This window comes from Cervus elaphus, chromosome 14 (genome assembly GCF_910594005.1).
Source record: "Cervus elaphus chromosome 14, mCerEla1.1, whole genome shotgun sequence".
NCBI classification, from domain to species: domain Eukaryota; kingdom Metazoa; phylum Chordata; class Mammalia; order Artiodactyla; family Cervidae; genus Cervus; species Cervus elaphus.
Genome location: NC_057828.1, coordinates 25,580,463 through 25,603,156, shown reverse-complemented (window position 1 = coordinate 25,603,156; position 22,694 = coordinate 25,580,463). Strand labels below are relative to the sequence as shown.

General features: G+C 42.4%; 1 protein-coding gene across 2 annotated transcripts in view; it reads left to right on the top strand.

The window, feature by feature from the left end:
- The window catches only part of SLC30A10 (solute carrier family 30 member 10), a 31,432-nt gene extending 11,591 nt beyond the window's left edge, over positions 1-19,841 (top strand). The window contains exons 1-4 of one of the 2 annotated variants that reach the window (XM_043924378.1): positions 6,086-6,808; positions 7,445-7,522; positions 15,901-16,140; positions 18,570-19,841. In XM_043924378.1, coding sequence (XP_043780313.1) covers positions 6,169-6,808; positions 7,445-7,522; positions 15,901-16,140; positions 18,570-19,057 — 1,446 coding nt within the window. In that variant the 5' untranslated portion in view covers positions 6,086-6,168 and the 3' untranslated portion in view covers positions 19,058-19,841. Of the gene's footprint in view, positions 1-6,085; positions 6,809-7,444; positions 7,523-15,900; positions 16,141-18,569 lie in introns of those variants that run through there. The other variant, XM_043924379.1, reaches the window with a different exon arrangement.
- Positions 19,842-22,694: the final 2,853 nt, after the last annotated feature.

Below are 22,694 nucleotides of genomic sequence, written 5' to 3'. Positions count from 1 at the left end.
CACAATAAGGCTGAAGCATAAGTAAAAACAGTCTTAAAAACTCATGCTTGTGAAGGTCCATTAGAATATCCTTGCATCTATAACAACAGTCATTCTTCTGTAGGTGATAAGCAGCTTTGATTTGCCAAGGTTAAAATCCTTGCCTGGCTCACTCTTGAGCCAGTGTGTGTGTGTGTGTGTGTGAAGTCATGTCCAACTTTTTGCGTGTCCAATTGTGTAGTCGTTTCTAACTACAACCCATGAACTGTAGCCCGTCAGACACCTCTGTCCATTCTCCAGGCAAGAATACTGGAGTGGGTTGCCATTTCCTTCTTCACAACAGGCTAATAGCATAGCTCTAAATTCATATCAGAGCTGCTTCCTTCTCATGGGCTATAACGCAGATGTTGACAGTTTCTCCCTATCAACAGCCCAAAGTGATGTGGACCACTACCTAATTTTTATCTTTTTTGTCTCATGCCTTTATCATTTAAAAAAAGTCACCTCAATTAAAGCATCTTTTAAGTTTTAATGTATTCTAAAAATCTTCATGGAAGAGAAATACATACTTTTCGGTACAAAAAAATACCTTTGAGTTACAAAGTGTTACAAATACACGTATTATATAAATTCATCAATGAAGAACTGATTTGTACATAAGATTCCTCAGCTACTTGGAGAAGCAATTTCCTTTTGAAAAGTCATCATGTTTGTAATATGCTCAGCATGTTTGGAGCCAGGCTGATGATGAGAAAGGGCCATCCTTTGATGATGTATTTGCAGTCTGAAGACAGGTGCTGTGCAGAAAAAGAGCCACCTCTTCTTTTGAGTAAGAATTTGGTACCTTGGACAAGATGTCTGCTCTTTTCTCTGAAGGAAGCATCTTCTCTTGTGAAGGAGAACTGAAAAATGAAAACAATAACAGCTGCTTTTTCAATTTCTAAAAAAAATAGTCTTTTTAGTTTCTGAGTTAAACACCAATGTAAAAGAATTTAGGGTGTCATAATCAGACTTTATGAATTGTAGCACATCAAGTTCTGTACCAGTAGATGATGAACTTTAAAAAAAGTTCTTTCATTTGTTTAGAACAAAAGAACTGTTAAGAATGATCAAATTAGTATAATGTGGGGGCAAGGAAACTACACTGAAGAGTGTGATGCCTAGACAGTATTTCTATTCTATCAGTTACAGATTGTGCGATCTTCGGCAATTTATTGGGCTGGCTAATAAATTATTGTGTTTTACCATAAGATGTTACAGAAATCTTAAAATCTTTAGGGCTTTAGGTTCCTGACTTAAAAAGTAAATGCAGACATGTATTTGCATAAAATATTCCTTGTTTTGTTGTGCTTTGGTTAATTGTGCTTGGAAGACAGATATTGCGTATTTTGCAAATCAAAGGTTTGTGGCAACCCTGCATTGAAGGAAGTCTATTGGTGCCATTTTTCCAAGAGCACTTGCTCACTTTTTGTCTTTGTGTCACATTATAGAAATTCTCAAGGTGTTTCAAATTTTTTCATAACTATTGTATTTGTTTTGGTGATCTGTCATAAATGATCTTTATGTTACTACCATGACTTAGTAAAGGCTCAGGTGATGATTATAATTTTTTAAACAATAAAACATTTTTAATCAAGGTATATACATTTTTTTTAGACATAATGCTATTGCAAACTTTACAGACCACAGTACAATTTAAACATAACTTTTAAATGCACTGGGAAACCCAAACCTCCTGTGATTCACTTTATGTGATATTCACTTTATTGAGGTGGTCTGGAACCAAATCTGCAGTATATCTGAAGTCTGCCTGTACTTATTTTATGGGGCTCTTATGAAGATGAAGTGAGATAATGACTATAAAGTTTTCAGCACAGGGTTGGGCAGAGAATCAGAACTCAATGAACAAAACTACAGAAACCTCATGATTTATAATAACTGTAAGATGCAGTTTAAATTTTTGGTGATTAAGTTAGATTATATCCAACCTATATACATACAGATGTGTTTGTATATATACACAGACACCAACTATATATATGTATGCATGCATGCATGCTAAGTCACTTCAGTCATGTCTGACTCTTTGTGACCCAAGGACTGTAGCCCGCCAAGCTCCTCTGTCCATGGAATTCTCCAGGCAAGATTACTGGAGTGAATTGGTGCTCTCCTCCAGGGGATCTTCCTAACCCAGGGATTGAACCTACGTCTCTGGCATCTCCTGCATTGGCAGGCAGGTTCTTTACTACTAGCTTCACCTGGGAATCCTCTTATATATGTATACATGCACACAACTATGAAATGGTTGAATAGCATCACTGACTCAATGGAAGTGAGTTTGAGCAAACTCCAGGAGTTAGTGAAGGACAGGGAAGCCTGGAATGCTGCAGTCCATGGGGTCGCAAGGAGTTGTACATGACTTAGCGACTAAACAACAACACAATATATATATGTACACACAACTATATGTGTATATATACAAATGCATGCATATACAAATGTAGTTATGGTTATTTAGTCAAAACATTTTCCTAAGTGCTTTTGGTTGATACCCTTAGCCTTTAGCCTTTCTTCAAGTCAGGAACTAGGCCCTGGCAGGGCACTACAGCTCCCGCCTATGCTTACTCAGTCGCTGGCTTTCAGGTTCCATCAACTGCCCTCTGGGGCAATGACATAATTCTTCTTATCTGCCTTTGGTTAGGGGAATGACTGGGCAATAGGCACAAATGATGTAGTCCTGTTGCTCTAAGGTTTTTCTTGCAGTTGTGAATGACAGAGGAGTGCAGTCACTGGGGTCTGTGTTAGCACTGTCAAGTTATGTCCAAAAGGCTGCTTCTTTGGTGGTGACTGCTTGGCTTGCTCTCATAGATTACATGTCTCAGGGGGTTCATAGTCTGCACTACTTGGGCATCACTCTTCTCACATTAGAGTATGCCTCAGTTAGTAATTCTGTTACATGTGCTGTATTACTAATACCTATGCAAATATACTCTCAATTCTCATATGAGAATATGCTCAAAATTCTCCAAGCCAGGCTTCAACAGTACGTGAACCATGAACTCCTTCAAGCTAGATTTAGGAAAGGCAGAGGAACCAGAGATCAAATTGCCAACGTCCACTGGATCATTTAAAAAGCAAGAGAGTTCCAGAAAAACATCTATTTCTGCTTTATTGACTATGCCAAAGCCTTTGAATATGTGGATCACAACAAACTGTGGAAAGTTTTTAAAGAGATGGGAATACCAGACCACCTTACCTCCCTCCTGAGAAATCTGTATGCAGGTCAAGAAGCAGCAGTTAGAACCAGACATGGAATAACAGACTGGTTCCAAATTGGGAAAGGAGAACGTTAAGGCTGTATGTTGTCCCCCTGTTTAACTTACATGCAGAGTACATCATGTGAAATGCTGGGCTGGATGAAGCACAAGCTAGAATCAAGATGGCCCGGAGAAATATCAATAACCTCATATATGCAGATGACACCACCCTTATGGCATAAAGTGAAGAAGAACTAGAGAACCTCTTGATGAAAGTGAAAGAGGAGAGTGAAAAAGCTGGCTTAAAACCCAACATTCAAAAAACTAAGATCATGGCATCCAGTCCCATCACTTCATGGCAAATAGATGGGGAAACAGTGGAAACAGTGACAGACTATATTTTTGGGCTCTAAAATCACTGCAGATGGTGACTGCAAGCCATGAAATTAAAAGACTTGGAAGAAAAGTTTGCTTGCTTGGAAGAAAAGCTATGACACACCTAGACAGCATATTAAAAAGCAGAGATATTACTTTGTTGACAAAGGTCCGTATAGTCAAAGCTATGATTTTTCTAGGAATCATGATGGATGTGAGAGTTGGACTATAAAGAAAGCTGAGTGCCGAAGAATTGATGCTTTTGAACTATGGTGTTGGACAAGACTCTTGAGAGTCCTTTGGACTGCAAGGAGATCCAAGCAGTCAATCCTAAAGGAAATCAGTCCTGAGTATTCATTGGAAGGACTGATGCTGAAGCTGAAACTCCAATACTTTGGCCACCTGATGTGAGGAACTGACTCATTGGAAACGACCCTGATGCTGGGAAAGATTGAAGGCAGGAGGAGAAGGGGACGACATAGGTAGGATAAGATGGTTGGATGTTATCACCAACTTGATGGACATGCGTTTGAGCAGGCTCAGGGAGCTGGTGATGGACAGGGAAGCCTGGTGTGCTGCAGTCCATGGGGTCACAAAGAGTTGGAGAGGACTGAGCAACCAAACTGAACTGAACTAGTGTGGCCCTCTGGATCACTTCACTCTTCTATCCTTTGCCCAGTCTCTTCTTCCTCACTCCACACCTTCTTTTTCTTCCTTTTTTTTTTTTTTAAATTAGTAACTAACATTTATTGACTGCTTGCTATTATAATCTGTTATATTATCACTATTATAGTCACTTTATACCTACTAACCCATTCAATCTTCATAACCCTATGAGAATACACTATTATTATTCCCTCTTTACAGTAGTTAAAACTAGCCTGGACAGTTAAAGAACTTGTGTGAGGCCACTCAGCTTCAAAACTTTCATTGACCTGTATCTCCTTACTGCTTTTAAGTTTCTGAACATTTTAAGATTAATTTTTAGAGAAGACTTTGAAAGATCAATTTCCTCAGTTCTCAAAGTACTGATATTTTCCTGGAGGTGGGAAAGGAATGCATAATAGTCTCCCTGAATTTAGAATTTCGAGGCTCACCTGATATTAGGTGGAACGCTCAGATTCAGGAGGTTTTTGCATGATTTTTAAGGACCCTCAGGGACCATTAAAAGACAAGATCATGATTTACAAGGCTAAGGCAATGGATGGAACTAGGATTAGAATGTTCCGTGAATGGATTCTGTGGCTTTTTTGGAGTGAGACATTTGTATTCATTTCCAAGCCAAAACCAGACGTGTGTGTTTGCATGTGTTTATCAATGGTTAAAGTTCAGGAGTTGGGGAATGGGGGAGGGAGAAGAGTGATCATCAGACTTCACCCTCAGATCTTTTTCAGAAGGAGAGAAGGGTATAACATTGAAACACAAGAAACCTGCAAGGGCTCCCCTACCCCACTCCCTGAACTGATCAGGAGCAAACACCCTTTTTCCAGGACACCCATCCTTGGTTTCTCCCGGAGTCCAGGAGACAGCTCTCTTCTGGGTTCTCTTCACTTGGACTACAGCCTGTTGTCAACAGAAAGGCTCTATTTGGAATAAGTCTTCACGTAGGTCAGTCACTGAACTCTTGAGTATGAGGTCATGTTGGGAGGGACCCACCGGGGTGTGGAGATACTCTTTCCAACGGAGAACACAAGAACACAGAGGGGGCTGACCTTGGCTTCTTTGGTGGCCCAGGGACCTGCACCTACGACAAAGAAACTGCCTTTCTGAGCGCTGGGTGGGAGGGCGGGACGCACAGAAGTCTGATCTGTGCTCTCCCCCAGGGCTGCTCATCTTGTGAGCCAAGATCCTCAAGGGTGACAGGGACGATGCTGGGCCATGAAGGGGTGACAGAAGGGACAACGTGCCCTCTAAGAGGGCTGTGAACAAGAAGAGAGGAATAAAATAGCTCTACCACGGTGGTAGTGGAGTGGGAGCTCCGAGTCAGCTCAAACTTCAGCAATGCAAGGCAGGAAACACGAGCAGGGCAGTGGGGGACAGGTCGGCGCTCCCGGGTCAGTGGGGAATGAATTGGTGTCTGGGCATGTACGCGAAGGTGTTCACGTCCACCACTGCCGACACACCCCGCAGCAGTCAAGGTCCTTATCCCTGAGTCAACAGTCACGGCCCGGGTGACCCGAGGGGCTGCAAAAGCGGGTCGTCGGGTGAACCCCACCGCTGCTTAGGGGGTGTCTGTGGCGAGTGCCGCGCAGGCACGCCCCCTCTTTCGGGCAGCCCCCCTCTCTGCCCACTTCCGTTCTTAGGCGCACAGTCACTGGCCGGTGGCCACGTGCCAAGTGAGGCCGAGCCGCGAGGGAGGGGCAGGTCCCGCCCGGCCCCTCCTTTAGACTCTGGACGTGCAAGGACTGGGGCCGCCGGCCTCCGCCTCCGCCTTATAAGAAGCCCCGGGCGCCGGCGGGCAGGGCGGCCCGGGAGGCGGGGACCGGGGCACGGCGGAGTCCAGGACGCCGCGCCCCACTTGTGGCGGCGGCGGCGCGGGGCGTCCGGCCGGGCCGGGATGGGCCGCTACTCCGGCAAGACGTGCCGCCTGCTCTTCATGCTCGTGCTCACCGTCGCCTTCTTCGTGGCGGAGCTGGTGTCGGGCTACCTGGGCAATTCCATCGCGCTTCTGTCCGACTCCTTCAACATGCTCTCGGACCTGATCTCGCTGTGCGTGGGGCTGAGCGCCGGCTACATCGCCCGGCGCCCCCGCGGGGGGCTGGGCGCCACCTACGGCTACGCCCGCGCCGAGGTGGTGGGCGCGCTCAGCAACGCCGTCTTCCTCACCGCGCTCTGCTTCACCATCTTCGTGGAGGCCGTGCTGCGCCTGGCCCGGCCCGAGCGCATCGATGACCCCGAGCTGGTGCTCATCGTGGGCGCCCTGGGGCTGGCGGTCAACGTGGTGGGGCTGCTCATCTTCCAGGACTGCGCCGCCTGGTTCGCCTGCTGCGGCCGCCGCCGCCGCCGCCAGCAGCAGCAGCACCCGCAGCCCGCGGCCGGGGGCGGCACCCGCGGCGCTTTCGGGGATCCTCAAGGCGCCGAGTGTGGCTGGCACGCCGGGGCCCTGCCCGCCTCCGGCCGCGACTCGGCCGTGACCCTCCGCGTGGCCTCGGTGGACAGGAAGGATAAGGGGGCTACCGTGTTCTCAAACGTAGCAGGTGCCTTTCGGTTGCATCCTCTGGCTCGCGTTGCCCTTCCCTCCTCCCGCGCGGTCCCTTCCTCCTCGCCCTCTTTTATACCTGCCTGCTTCAAAGTAATCGATTTCCACTGCAGGCCGGCTTTAGGTCTCTGCCGCTAGCTGAACATATTCCTACAATTTCTTTTTTTCCTCCTGGATCCTAGGGCCCCTCTTCCCCCCTCCCCCTTGTATAGGAGTCTCCTTGTATAGGAGTATTGATTTCCTTGGAGATCAGTTATTACTATTGGGCAACAGATAGCACCCCTCCCCCTCCATTGTACGCTATCTGCACCTTGTTCGTCCTCCCGTTTTACGCATCCTTCAGTCCCCTTGCGAGTTAAAGGTTTGGGGGGGGGGGTGGGGGGATGAGGATGGGTTCCCATGCCTCTTTTTTTTTTTTTTAAACTTTAACTCGCATGGGAGTGTGAATGAAGTCCAGCGGCCAGTTCCAAGGCTCATTTGAAGGCCAAAATTGCTTCCCTGGGCTGCGTGTTTGGAGAGGCGGGAATCTGGGAAGGTAGTAGGATTTGAAAATAACAAAACTGTATTTTGAGTCCATTGGTTCTTTTTGCTTGTAGAACTTATACACAACACGAGGTTTCTTCTTTGAATGCAGGTGATTCCCTGAACACCCAGAATGAGCCAGAAGAGACGATGAAAAAGGAGAAAAAGTCCGAAGCCCTGAATATCAGAGGTAGGGTTGATGGGGTTGAGTTGAAATCTTTTTCACTGTTACATACGAACTGCGCTGAACTCTTCATTTCTATTTGCCTTTTCATAGGTGTGTTAGAAAGTTGGCGGGTTACATGTAGAGACTATGACCTTGGTCCCTTGCCTAATGGTGGCATCGATTCTCTGGAGACAGAGTTGCTAATGATTTATCCTTGCTCTACTTAGGCTAATGCTCATGCTGCCTGCTCCAGGGTCTCCCAGACCTCTGGCTTGCTACTGCTCCATTTTGCCTGCCCATGGGTGTTATGAACATCAAGCACAGCCTGTTTGAATTGAGTATCATTTTGATAAAGGTTGGAAGAGAGTAGGTGGGATCTATCCAAGGTCATGTCCCAAGTGAACTTGCTCAGTGACCCTCATTGCTTCACTTATTTTGGCCAGAAATATGCTGCTGTGATGGGTCTGTCTGTTGGTTCACTTGAATCTCCACCTCCATGTCCAAAGTGGGGGTTCTGGGGAGACAGAAGGAAGGCACATCACTAGCATCTCTCTACCATGAACTCAAGGTCATAGACCCATGGCGAAGGTCAGCACTGAGACTTCAAAAGTGACTTTCTCACCGAACACTAACATGGTATACTACATCTCCCCTCTCCAACTTCTTGAGCACATGTTTTTCTTCAGAGAGATTCAAGAAGGGTCAATCCCCAAACTGACGGAGAATTTCAACAAAGAGTGAAAGCGAAAGTGTTAGTCGATCAATTGTGTTCGACTCTTGGCAACTCCATGGATTATAGCCCACCAGGCTCCTCTGTCCGTGGAATTCTCCAGGCAAGAACACTGGAGTGGGTTGCCATTCACTTCTCCAGGAGATCTTCCCAACCCAGGAATCAAACCCGAGTCTCCTGCATTGCAGGCGGTTTCTTTATAGTCTGAGTTACCAGGGAAGCCAGAACAAAGATTATGCAACCCTTTATCTTTAGTTGGTTTGAGGAAGCTGGAAGTGGGGCTTAGAAGTAAATATTACAAAGAAAAACAAGTAATACAGAAGACACCTTCAGTTCTGAGAATCTCATATCTGTTTTATAAAGTGATATCCAGAATGAATCTGGAGGGAAAAGCAGAAAAGAACAATAGCAACACATGAGCTCTTAAACATTTCTAAATGAATTAGTTTTTAAAAAAGTTAACTGCAATAGGGGAATTTCTAAAAAGTGTGGTGGTGATTCTTTTTGGAAAGAGAATCTATGGTGAAAACTCATAATCCTTTAATTTATCCTATTTTTTTAGGTTTGGTTTATATATACATATATATATATATATATATATATATAGTTTAGTGAATTTTTAAAATGGAGTTCACCATCATAGCACTTTACCTTTTCAAAGCACATTCTGTTTTTATTCTTTTTTAATTATGTAGTTGGCATATAACATTAGTTTCAGGTATATAATATGATTTGATCTTTATATAATATTGTGAAGTGATCACCACAGTATAAATGTTAACAGATTAATAGCAGTGCATGGTTAATGTCCATCATTATACATAGTAAGTTTTTATTTTCACCTGATGAGAAATTTTAAGATATACTCTCTTAGCAACTTTCAAATATGGGATACAGTATTATGAATTATAATCACCATGACGTACATTGCACCTCTAGGACTTATTTATCTTTCTTTTTTTTTAATCATAATGGGTTTATTTTTTTTCATTTATTTTTATTAGTTGGAGGCTAATTACTTTACAATATTGTAGTGGGTTTTGTCATACATTGACATGAATCAGCCATGGATTTACATGTATTCCCCATCCCGATCCCCCCTCCCACCTCCCTCTCTACCCAATCCCTCTGAGTCTTCCCAGTGCACCAGGCCGGAGCACTTGTCTCATGCATCCAACCTGGGATGGTGATCTGTTTCACTATAGATAATATACATGTTTCGATGCTGTTCTCTCGAAACATCCCACCCTTGCCTTCTCCCACAGAAGGACTTATTTATCTTATAATAAGTTTGTACCTTTTGACTCCATCTACCCATTTTGCTCCCCCCGCCACCACCTCTGTCAACCACCAATCTGTTCTCTGTATCTGTGAGCTTGGTTTTTAGCTTTTTTAAGATGCCACATATGTGAGCTTGTTGGTTATTCATCCTCATCTTATGTTACTGAGAAAGAGAACAGGTAGGTGGAAAGTAGCAAAGAATGAAGAGTAGGTCCCAGTAGATACTGTGACCTTGTTTGGGAAACATATGTAAGGGAAACTTGGATGATCCTGCTAATTTTCACTCCACAGCTGTTGGAACTCCTGGGTAGAAAAACATCAGTGGTGAAGTGCCTTGCCGTACCTAGCTGAGCCCCATGGTCCACAAGGGCTGACAAAATGCACCCGTAGCTCCCATAGAGATAAAGAATTCAGAGGAGGAAAGATTGGGATTGGGCTCAAGCTGCCTGGGTTTGGGTCTGGGCTCTGCCGCTTAAGAACCAGATGACTTCAGGCAACTTTTGAACCTCTCTCAGCCTCCCAATCCCTCATCTTTAAAATGAGGATAGCAGTAGTACCCATTTCATGGGGTTATTGTGTAAGGGCTCAGACCTCTGGGAGGTCTGAGATATCTGGGAGCTAACATTTTTATGGAGGGCACACTTGCTCTCAGGCACCGTTCGTGAATGGGTCACTTAGCATCAGAACAACCTGAAGAGAGGGATTCTATTGTGCTTCAGGCGGTGAGTGGAATTGCTGGGCTCCAACCTAAGCTGCTTCAGGTCCAGGTGAGCTCAGCGCCTGGCTGTGGTTAACAGGAGCCTCTCTGCATTTCAGGCCAAGGAGCAGGTTGGCCTCACCTTGAATCCTGTGTCCTTATTCAGGGAAAGACCACAGCGTGTTATATCCGGAAAGGCCTTGGGGAAAATAGATGCTGTGGCCTTCACTTTACAGATGAGCAAAAGGGACCAGAGATTCTGGTGACTTCCTAAGTCACCCCAGCTAACAGTGGAGGCAGGGCTGGGATCTTGGGCTTCTGCTTCACGTTTCCGGCTCTTTCTGTCACCTCGCACTGCCTCTGGCCTCCACCAGGGTGGCTGGCTTCTCCAGTGTCCACAGTCCACCGAATGGTTAGATTTCTGACATTTTAGTCACTGCTTTAGAAAGCAAGACTGTCCTTCCCAGACACTCAGGGGAACAAACAGCTGATGGGAAGTCTTGTGAACAAAAGCCACTTCTTTTTTTTTTAACTTAAAAATTTTACTGAAAAAAAAAAAAAAGAAAAAAAAATTTTACTGAAGTATAATATACATACTCAGCAGTACACATATCATAAATATGCAATCAGTGGATTTTAGTGAACTGAACACTTCCATGTACAACACCCAGATCAAGAAACAGAAGATACCATCACCCCAGGGGGTCCCCCGCATGCTCCTGTCTAGTCACTGGCTACCCTCCCAGGTCACCACTATTCTGACTTGTAACAGCGTGGATTCATTGTACCTGCGTTTGTACTTTATATGAATGGAATCTTATAGTCGGTACAGTTTTTTTCCCAGCTTCTTCTACTCAGCATTACATTACATATGATTCATCCATATTGTTGAATGTTGTCCTAGATTATTCATTTTCATTACAATATTCTGTTGTGTGAGTATTCCACCGTGTAGTTATCCATTCTTGGTAAATGGACATTTAGGTAAATTTCTGGTTTTGATTTCTAAGAATAGTATGGCAAAAGCTATTTCTTGAGTTTCTTATTTCAATGGAATAAAAAATGCCTTCTAAAAAGCATACCCCATTTTCTGCTGCAAAGCACAGCAAAAGCACATTTCTTTAAAATTCTCATCAGAGAAACAAGTGCCCTTTGTTGTGGTTGATTTTATTTATTAGGCTCAAACATGATCCGTTAAGAAAAACTGCAACAGGGTATCGGAAAGACAATCAACCCTTTTTATTTCAGTAAAAATATAAATGGATGAATAACAATCTTGACATCATTTCTTTGAAAAGAAATCTCCTGGGATGAAGTATTTCTTTTATTTTATTTTTAATTGTAGTATAATTGCTTTACAATGTTGTGTTGACTTCTGCTATACAACCTGAAACAGCTGTTATGTGTACATATATCCCCTCCCTCTTGAGGAGGTGCTTCTTTTTAATTCTTGTGGTTTTTTTTTTTTTTTTACCCATTAAGAAAGATCTCCCATCTTTCCTCAGCCACTTGCTAATGCCCAGTGCTAAGGTACTGTGTTTCCAGTCATTCAATAAATTCAGCACCACTGATATGTGCTGGGACTCACATCAACTTATATCAAGTTTCCAGGCTATATGCCAGTGATTTGGTTTTGTTTTTATCTAAAGACAGCAAGCGAGGGCTAAGGGTCCTGGTTTTGCAAAGCTACCTGTGAGCACCGTGACTAATCAGGTGATTGGGTTGTCTACTAGGTGGCAATCTTTGCCTCTTGGACAGTACTTACTGCCTGATCTATCTTTCTGAATCACAGACGAGGTCTCAGCAGAATCTGCTCTGAAACCTTTATTGCATCCAGAATGAGGCCCTAACACTGCAGACATTCAAGGACTTGCTGTTCCGGTGCCAATGCTCCTTTCTAGACGTTTCTGTCCATCTGTTCACTCATTTACTGCCTCACCCTTACCCTTTAACAGTCTCCCCTACTTCCCCACTGTTACCGACTGGGGTTCTTGGCCTCCTTAATCAATAAAAATTGATTAGAGGCCAGACAAGAAATTCAAGGGTGCTCAGCAAACTGCAGGCACTCCGATAATCTACTGTTGTTTAGTTGCTCATTCATGTCCAACTCTTGCAGCCCCACAGCTATAGTCTGCCAGGCCCCTCTGTCCATGGAATTTTCCAGGCAACAATACTGGAGTGGGTTGCCATTTCCTCCTCCAAGGGATCTTCTGGACCCAGGAAACGAACCCACGTCTCCTGCATTTTGGGGGGTTGGGGTGAGTGAGAACAAGTAACAGTTTGGCTGTTTCCCTATATGGGGTGAAGGTAGGGCCAGGCCAGGGATTGGGTTGGAGAAGTGGCTTCCTTAGGCGGTTTGCCCACCCCTTTGGTAGTGATGTGTGCTGGGGGCATGCTCAGCACCCTGCTTTTGCTCCAGGCGCTTCAGAAGTGGAAGTTGGGCTTTTTGGTCTTTTTCTATCTTGCTGTTCGTAATTTGCCCCAGCTGCTCATACACCCAGCTATTTTTAGTCCCTTATAGTTTCTTTGTATTCTGTTGCTGGAGGAGGCCTTTGTCCAGTTGCAAGCACTGCAACAAAGACTCCCCGGTTTCAGGTCCCAGCCTGTCCCACCATTATTTAATGGTGAGACACCTCACCTCACTCGTAGAGCGGGTGAGGGAAGTGTTTAGGCAGGGAGGTCTGGTTTGAGTTCTGTCTCTGCCTTTCACTAGCTGGGTGACCTTGGGCAAGCCCAGTATCCTCTTTGAGTTTCGGTTTCCTTATCTATGTAAGGGGGGTAATAGCAGTGTGGACATCACTGTGTTATTGTGAGAAATACGTGCTGGTTGGAACAGCACAGAGGATTCCCTTAACGAATAGTGCGCTTACTTCTCAGTGGGTTTTCAGATGTTGTTTGATGTCCTCTTCAGAGCTAGCTTCTTTGGGAAGTGAGGCGAATGTTATTCCCATCCCCTGTTCACCAGTGAGAATCTTGCTGCTGTAAGAGGAAAGAGAGACCGTCAGGTCTGTCTCTCACGTTGCCTTACAAGTCTTCGTCTGCAGCCTCGTTCCAGCTCTGTGCTTGGAACACATTCTGTCTGAGTTTCCCTGCCTGGGACATCATTGCCTTTTGAAGTCTGCCTCCTCTTTGGAGGCTTGCCGGTCTCTTGAGAAGCCTTTCCTGAGATTTCCCATCATAGGGAATAGTCCTCCCTCTAGAAGTTACTGATCCACTTATCTCAGAATCCTGCCAGTGGACTGTGGTCCCCAGAAGATAAAGACCATTTCTGCGTGGGAGGCCAGAAAACACACCACTGTGACCAGTCTCAGAAATTTAGTGACATGCTGCTGTCAGCAGTTTTTCAAACAGAAGGTCACAATAGTTTGGGTCATAAAATCAATTTAGTAGAGTATGATCCTCATTTAGAAAATGAACTAGAATGGAATGAAATATAAAAATAGTAATAAATCCTGTGTAAGGACAGGTTTTGTTTTTTTTTTTCCCCAGAAATATTTGTTTCAGTGTACGTTTGTGCCTGGACTAGGATGCAAAATAGGGTTCTTACTGTGGATTATGTGAAAAATAAGTTTGAACATTTTTTTCTTAGGAACTGGTAGTGGGACTTCTCAGAAGGAGAATCTGAAACTGGAATCTGGGACTTAGATGGGGCAGGATATGTAATGGTTCTCTAGTCAGACTATGCAGACTTATATCCCCACTCAAACATGTTTCAGCTGTGTGATCTTGGATAAGTCACTTAGCTACTCTGTGCTTCAGTTTCCTCATTTGTAAAATGGAGAGACTAACCACTTCAGAGAGTCCTCAAAGCACTTAATGTATAAATATCAATACAGTCAGCATGCAACAATGTCTGGTGCGTATATCTTGGCTATCATTACAGTTATTCTTACTAAGAGGCAGAAGTTACTTTGTATTGTGAGAGCTCTGCCTAATTAACCAGAAAATACTTTTTAAGTGTCTAGATGGTATGCCTCCAGTGCTAAAATATAAACAAAGGAAATTTAGGGTACAACCCTCACCCTTATGTTACTTATAGTCTAAATGAAGAGTAAAAAAGAGAATGACGGTCTCAGGCAGTGAAAATGATGTTGAGTGCATAAAGGCAATAATTGGTCTTCATATTTTTATGGTAGTGTTTCGTACTGCCCTGGGGTAAGTTAAAGCTTTGATCTTCAGTTTCTTCTTGAGACCAACTCTTGGGAACATTTTGAGTTTTTCTTGGTGGCTGAGGACAGGGACTGGGAAGTAAGACACTCCTGTGGGGGTGGGGTGGACAGAGTGGGCACAGAATTAAAAAATTGGACTGTATTTATTGAATCAGGATCCTATTATCATTAGTAAACACTCAGCCTGAAGGAGATGTGGGGATTCCTTTTATTCTTGTACTTCTTTGGTGGGGGAGAAGTTGCCACAATTTACATTTGGTATGTTTTAAAAATGTCATTTGACACCATGATGCTACTCAGAAGCTGCCAAGAGGAAGAGTTAGCCTCTTCTAAGTGGAACGATTCAGTCGCAGTCATGAGTGAGTTTGTTAGTATTTTAGATCATTATTAATTCTATTGAGTGAATCTGGGACACCGAGAGACAGAGCAGATCTTTCTTAGTTCATATGCTTTCTTCTAGAGAAGCGCTTTGAAAATTTTTATCTGCATTTGAATCACCTGGGGACCTTATTAAAATGCAGAATTGGACTCAAAAGATTGGAAGTGGGGCCTGAGATTCTGTATGTCTCACGAGCTTCTAGGTGATGCTGAAGCTGCCAACCATACTTTGAAGAGAGAGATTCTGATGTACAGAAAATAAAGAAAAAACCAAACCCAAAAAGCGTTATGTTTATATTGTATAATCCTTCTGACAAATCTTCACCTAATTCACTAAATTCCAATTTAGTCTGGGCTTCCCGGGTCGCTCAGACAGTAAAGAATCCACCTGCAAAAAAAAAAAAAAAGAAAAGAATCCACCTGCAATGTGGGAGACCTGGGTTCGATCCCTGGGTTGGGAAAATCCTCTGGAGGAGAGTATGGCAGCCTACTATGGTTTTCTTGCCTGGAGAATCCCCATGGACAGAGGTGCCTGGCAGGCTGTAGTCCATGGGGTCGCAAAGAGTCAGATAGGACTGAGTGACTAAGCACAGTTTATTTGGTCAGTGTCCAACAAACGATTGGACACTTAGATCTTCTTTGCTGGGATGACATGTTTTCTGTATCATAATTAAAGCTTTTCAAAGTGGTTCCCTTAAGTAAAGGCAACCCCAATTTTTGTTATTATCTGTAGAATTTAAATGTTATTTTATTGAGATAAAGAGTTCTTTAGTGGGGACATTCCGGAGGATCTCTTAGACCCCATGCAGTTTAAGTGACCACAGGCTAAGTAAAAAGTAGGCAAATGCATTTAAGGAAGGGAATGTGGCACTTTGAACTAACCCAGTCTGTTTTCCCGCAGGTGTTTGCAGCTCAGAATCTTCCTAGGCTATTCCGGGTTCTCTGGGTCATGGGATGGTGGTCTGGGGTTTTGTTTTTCTGTGATGCAATGGTCATTGTGTTTGCTTTCTAATCCAGCCTGCTGTCCTAACAGAACAGAAAAAATGTAGCAACAGGTATTCATAGAGCTGGGAAGCCAAGTCACTGAGTATCACGCAGCTCCCAAACGTGGATCTGGGCTTGATTGATCTTTCTTTCTTCCCCGCAGGGGTACTTTTGCACGTGATGGGGGATGCCCTGGGGTCAGTGGTGGTGGTGATCACGGCCATCATATTCTATGTGCTTCCCCTGAAACGTGAGGACCCATGTAACTGGCAGTGCTACATTGACCCCAGCCTGACTGTCGTCATGGTCATCATCATTTTATCATCTGCCTTCCCACTCATCAAGGAGACCGCTGCCATTCTGTTGCAGATGGTCCCCAAAGGCGTCAACATGGAAGAGCTGAGTAAGTCATGCCATTCTGATCTCAAACCGCTGCCCACTGAATGTTCTTCAGGCCAAAGCACCAGCATTATTTCAGAGCAGCGTTTGATTTATATATCTTGAAATATTTTAAATCACTATGCAATTGAGACATCCTTCTGTGTTTTGTAGATGACTTCAGCTACTAAGATGACTCGCAGTTCTGAGAACCAGAGGTCCTTTTTAGCCCATCGTTCTCTGAACTTACCACGAGTTTTTGAGTATGTGTTCCTTGGGCAGTCCCTATTAATATTCCTGGGCTATTTATTGACCTTCATTCAGGGATTTATTCTAACTCAGATAAGGCCACTCTGCCCAGGACTTGATTTTTATTCCCCCTATTCTGAAAATATGAATCATTCCTTCATAGTCTAGATCCTGCTTTCTAGTTAGTTGATTTTTGCGGGCATGCAAGTCAGTGTGTGTCTTAAAACACAGGAAAATGGATCATGTTTCAATCCACTCATTCAGTAGTGAAATATGTTTCTTTGCTTTGCTCAAACAGAAGGTCAAGCTCTCACTTCAGTTTATGTGCATCTGAGAATAACATTTTTAGAGATCTTGTAGAATGTCTAAATGGGAGCTCTCCAGGTGTTGGTGAGAAACTGAATGTACAGCTTTAGTTCCAGTGTTTCTAAATAGAAAGAATGTTTTTATAGGAAAACAATTTTTTTTCATGAATCTTTGCTATTTTTCTATCATTACTTCATCAGTGAGACAGTGAACATGAACTAAAGCCCAGGCCCACTATGTGGCTGAGAATTGGAAGACCTTATTTCATGACAACTAGCTGAAATTAGATTTGATGGGTCTTAATACACTGTATTGCCGTGGCTAGGCTTTCCCTCTCGAGGCATGATTTACAGTGTGACTGTTCTGCATGCCTAATCTCCATGCAGTGCTGCAGGCTGGGGAGGACAGAGGTGAAGGAGGCTCTTTCCAGGGGCTTGTTTCCTCATGGATAAAGCAAAATAAACTTATATTGGGTTGACCAAAAAGTTCTTTGGGGTTCTTCCATAACATCTCTTGGAAAAACCTGAACGAACTTTTGGCCAACCCAATGGCAATTTATGATATATATTCTTTTATTGCCTTTTAACAAAGTTATATATATATGTATGTATATATATATATATATATGTATATGTGTCTGTATATATCCCTGGAGAAGGGAAAGGCTACCTACTCCAGTATTCTGGCCTGCAGAATACCATGGACCGTGTAGTCTATGGGGTCGCAAAGAGTTGGACGTGACTGAGCAACTTTCACACACATACACATATATATGTATATATATAAAGCATATATTAATATTAAAATTAGATTTTAATAATAACAATTATTAAATTGTTATTAAATAACATTAAAGTGTTATTTAATGGCACTGATTACATGCTAGGTAATATTGTCCAGGTGTTTTGCTTATATTAACTCATTTTAATCTTAAAATAATCCTATGAGGTACTGTGATTATCTTAATTTCTGGATAAGGAAACTGAGGCACTGGGTAAGGTCATGCAGGTCCTGTAGGTAGTAAATGACTAAACTGGGGTTCAGACTAGCTGGCTATAGGTTGCTTGGATTCACTGTTCAATACCATGTTTCTAAATGCTAGAAAGTATGAAAAATATAGAAGAACCTAAATAAGAAAATAGAAATCTCTCATAATCCTACCACCTAGAAATTAACACTCAATATTTTTGTGTCAGTCATTCACTGAAACAAGACTTTATCTGTCTAAAAATTTTTGTATGTGTATATACACCATTTCATTAAAAAAAAGGGGAAAAGATCATGCCACATATATGGTCCAGCTATTGGCTTTTTCACTTAAAAATACCTTATAAACCTTTCCTCATATCCTTAAATATGCAGTTTACTTTTTCACAACTATGTCACCATCTGTCACATAATTGGCTAACTATTTCCTTGCTGTTTCCATTTTTTTTTCATTAACACAAAAAGTATTGCCCAAACCATTCTCATATGTACATATTTGGTTGTTTCCTTTCAGTTAAGTTCCTAGTATTAGAATTGCTGCTAAAAGTTTTTGATCTATATTGCCAAATTCCCTTTAAAAAAGGCATCCTATTTTATATTCCCATGCCAGTCTATCAGAGCACTTAATGCCTTGTACACTCAACAACCTGGGCATTTTGGGAGGGCTGTTGTGAAACTTATTTTCTTGAATTGCCTTTTATGGGCTAACCCTGTATGTTGGAGGAACTCAAGAGAGGAAGAAGAAGATTATGGGAAAATGTGCTCATATAGGTACAGCTATTTTCCTTTCTTTATTCGCAATAATGACATCATGCTGGTGAGAAGGCGTAAAGGGACCCTACCTGTCCCACAGTGGTTCCATGTCCAATTACAGCCCTCACCTAGGCTATTGTTTTCTCTTCCTTATTCTAGTGAGTAAGCTCTCTGCTGTGCCTGGAATTAGCAGTGTCCATGAAGTCCACATCTGGGAGCTTATAAGTGGGAAGATCATTGCCACTCTGCACATCAAGTATCAGCAGGATGGGGGAGATCAAGATGCCAACAGAAAAATTCGAGAAATCTTCCACAGTGCTGGAATCCACAATGTGACCATGCAGTTTGAGAAGGCGGACCTGAAGGAGCCCTTGGAGCAGAAGGACTTGCAGCTGCTCTGCAGCTTCCCTTGCATCGCCAAGAGCTGTGCCAAGCAATTGTGCTGTCCCCCTGGGGCCCTGCCCCTGGCCCATGTCAATGGCTGTGCGGAGCACAATGGCTGTCCCCCATTGGACATGTCCCAGAGTGATGGCCTTGGTAGACTACAGACCACCGAAGTGGCTATTGAAGTATCTTTGGAAGATCATGGACAAGCTCTTGGCAAACCTCAGGAGGACTCACATTATGTCAACAGCACACATTTTTAATCTAGTGCCCAATCAGTAAGACTATATAGACGAGGCACTTTGGAACCACTCGCTTGGCTTGTGGGAAGAACTTTGACGGCTGTAGGCACTGACCAGACTCGAAGTGAGCACGCTGCGTAAGCGACTGGTGGTTTGGGATGCTAGTTGAACTGGTCTGTTAATTGTTATGTGACCGAGAACTCCTTTACATTATCCTAGGTGTTTCATGCTGCTCTTCAACAGTTTTGTTTGAACATTTATTTTCTGAAGCAAATGCACTAGTGCACACATCAGGGACATTGAAGGCTGGGACTCAATGATTGTGGACGCAGGATTCAAACTAGCTTTTTGTTTTAAATTGACTAGAACTTCTAGCTGACTCTCAGGTGAGCTCATAGCCAAGTACGTCAAAAACAACTCAAGAACCATAATAGCTATATTCTTTTCCATTCCACTGGGAGACCATAAAAGAGAAAAGTTAGGTAATCCTATCGTGGCAGAAGTTTTTTTTCTTTGACTCATTTTTGAATGAATGTAAAATGAATACCTAGTAAGGTAGAAAATATTCTCAGAGCATTAGAATATGTTTACGGAGGATGTGGAAAGCCAGGAAGAAAATGAATTTGATGATTTCTTCATTTCAGGAAGTGGTGAGAAAAAGACTTTCTGCTGTGAACTACAACTATTCAGTTCAGTTCAGTTCAGTTCAGTTCAGTTCAGTCGCTCAGTCGTGTCCGACTCTTTGCGACCCCATTGACTGCAGCATGCCAGGCTTCCCTGTGCATCACCAACTCCCGGAGCCTGCTCAAACTCATGTCCATTGAGTCGGTGATGCCGTTCAACCATCTCATCCTCTGTTGTCCCCTTCTCTTCCTGCCTTCAATCTTTCCCAGCATCAGAGTCATTTCCAATGAGTCAGTTTTTCACATCAGGTGGCCAAAGTATTGGAGCTTCAGCTTCACATCAGTCCTTCCAGTAAATATTCAGGACTGATTTCTTTTAGGATTGACTGGTTTGATCTCCTTGCAGTCCAAGGGACTCTCAAAAGTCTTCTCCAACACCATAGTTCAAAAGCATCAATTCTTCGGCACTCAGTTTTCTTCATGGTCCAACTCTCACATCCATACATGACTACTGGAAAAACCATAGCTTTGACTAGATGGACCTTTGTTGGCAAAGTAATGTCTCTGCTTTTTAATATGCTATCTAGGTGTGTCATAGCTTTTCTTCCAAGGATCAAGTGTCTTTTAATTTCATCCACCATCTGCAGTGATTTTGGAGCCCAAGAAAATAAACTACAACTATAGGTTGCTTCAAATGTTTAAGTATATAAGATGCTTGTGTTTTTCACTTGGAAGTATGGGAATATCTCTACTTCTTTAAGTATGACACAATACTTAAATACTGTCTTTTAGAGTCAGTCCAGTTGGGACTGATATCATTTATTGCTTGTTAATGATTTGCTTATTTACACAAATTTCCCTTGTGTTTTCTTTTATATGATCACATTGATCTATGTAGCATTTACCACGAGAAAATGAGCATTCTCAGGATAGAAGAATATAAGACACTGAGTATGCATTCTCACCCGCCAAATAAGCTAGATTGACTTTCTTCTAATTAGATATATTTTCGGATATTTACTATAGTTGTCAGCTAACAGTTTGATTAAAAAGTGTGTGTCCAAGGGAGAAACAAGCATTTATTAAATTGCTGCCTTTAATGTGTTTCAAGGAGGTTACATCTTTCTTTCTCTGACCCATATTACCAAGCTTCAGATACATTTATTACAATCTGATTTGCTTCCAAAATCGACCTATGTTAGTATTGGAGAAACATCTGTCACATGTTTAACAAATTGTTTAGGCAGCAGTGTTTTAACCAACGGTCTCAAAATAGGTATAAGTAAATGGGAGGTGCCTTACTAGAGAACTAGAATCTTCTTTGATGGGTTGCAAAATTGACTGAGAAAGATCATCCTTTAGACTGTAAGCGTTGAGTCTGCATGGTCTGGAATCTGCACAGTTCTTGTAAGAAGTTATGGGTTGGGAACAGAAAAGGCCCCCACATTTTTCAGCACAAACACCATTAAAAATCTGTGTCTTTGTTTTAAATTCTAAAGGTGAAGTAAAGAAGCAACTGTGGTCAGTAGAACAGGAAATTTTTTATTCCTGTTAAATTCATTATCTGAGTTTAAATTGGCCATGAATTACATAAATATAAAAATGCCTAAATATGTTTTTATCCCTAGAAGTTTATTAAGCATATATGCTTAATGGTGTTATATAGAGTAGCCTGGCAGGCTACAGTTTATAGGGTTGCAATGAGTTGGACACGACTGAAGTGACATGGTACATACACACGCACATGGTATATACTGTAGTGTATGTAGACTTAGTAGCTAAAACGAGAGTAAATATAAGACATCTTTATTTTTAATGTTAAAAGTATGGCATGTACTCACACAAAACGGGGATTCTTTGTGAAACTCACCACAGTAGTATGTGGATCAAATTCTCTTGTGTAAATGTTGGTTGGAATACATTAATTGGAGTCAAAGAAGAAATCTGTCTTTCACTTCCAGATTTGAAGGTCTAATTTGATTTCATATCATTCTGCTTTCATGAAAAAGAGAAAAATATCACTTTATAGTTTTTGTGCAGCTGGATAAAGGAATGCATATTAGTTTACATTCAAGTAATATTCTTTAATTAATCTCTAAAGTATTTGTCTGCAAAGGAAAAGGCTCTTAATTCCAACATAATTAAATCTAACCTCAGGAAATTATCTTGATGGACACTTACGAACATGCCAAATTATGGAATACAGTTTGGCTTGGTGTGTTTAATAATGTCCAAACAAGCTAATTAAGTGCAATATTTTTGTATTGGGTTAAGTGTTAGCATTTGCCACCTCAGGCATGTGATGCTTGCTCTATGGTATTTTTACTTGGGTTTTACTCTCCCTTTTAGCCTACATTTAACTTCTCCCAAGGCAATGCAAGAGTTTTCTTTTTCCCTTTGCTTATTGGCCGTGGTGCCCGAGGAACAGTGGATTTAAACAACACTCTTTTTTTTTCTGAGATTAGAAAAATCCTGCTGCCCAGTTTAGCATTGCTGTGTGTTTAGGTTAGTTCCAGAAAAATTTCCTCTTTGTCCCTAAGAACTGAAAATAACTTTTTAAGCGTCTAAGGAATCCTTTGGGTGTCAGATCAGAACCAGCGATCAGGCCCACTAACCTGGGGACACAAGGCAACACTTAACCGTTGCCTCCTATTTCTATGGAAAAAGTCCTTTCCACATTATTTCAGCACTAGTTGTAGGAAATGCCATGTCTGCTTTTATTTCCCAAATTTCAACTCTTTTTGAAAAGAGGTTGATTTTTTTCTTGTATTTGGCCACTCTGAATGTTCATTGGGCTATCAGGATCCATTGTTGACAGAAAAAAATATTATCCCTTTAATTTTTTGTTCAATAAAATAAGGAGACATTGAGGAAGAATTTAGAATGTTTTCCATACTTAGCTACTTTTTGTTTTTTTTTTTCTTTCTTCTCTTTTTGGCCACCAACTGGCCAGTCTCTAGTGGAGGTAAATCAGGAACTGAAAAGTTCAGTTGGAAGGGGTACTTTGAATGTCAAAGAGATCACTGAGATAGATT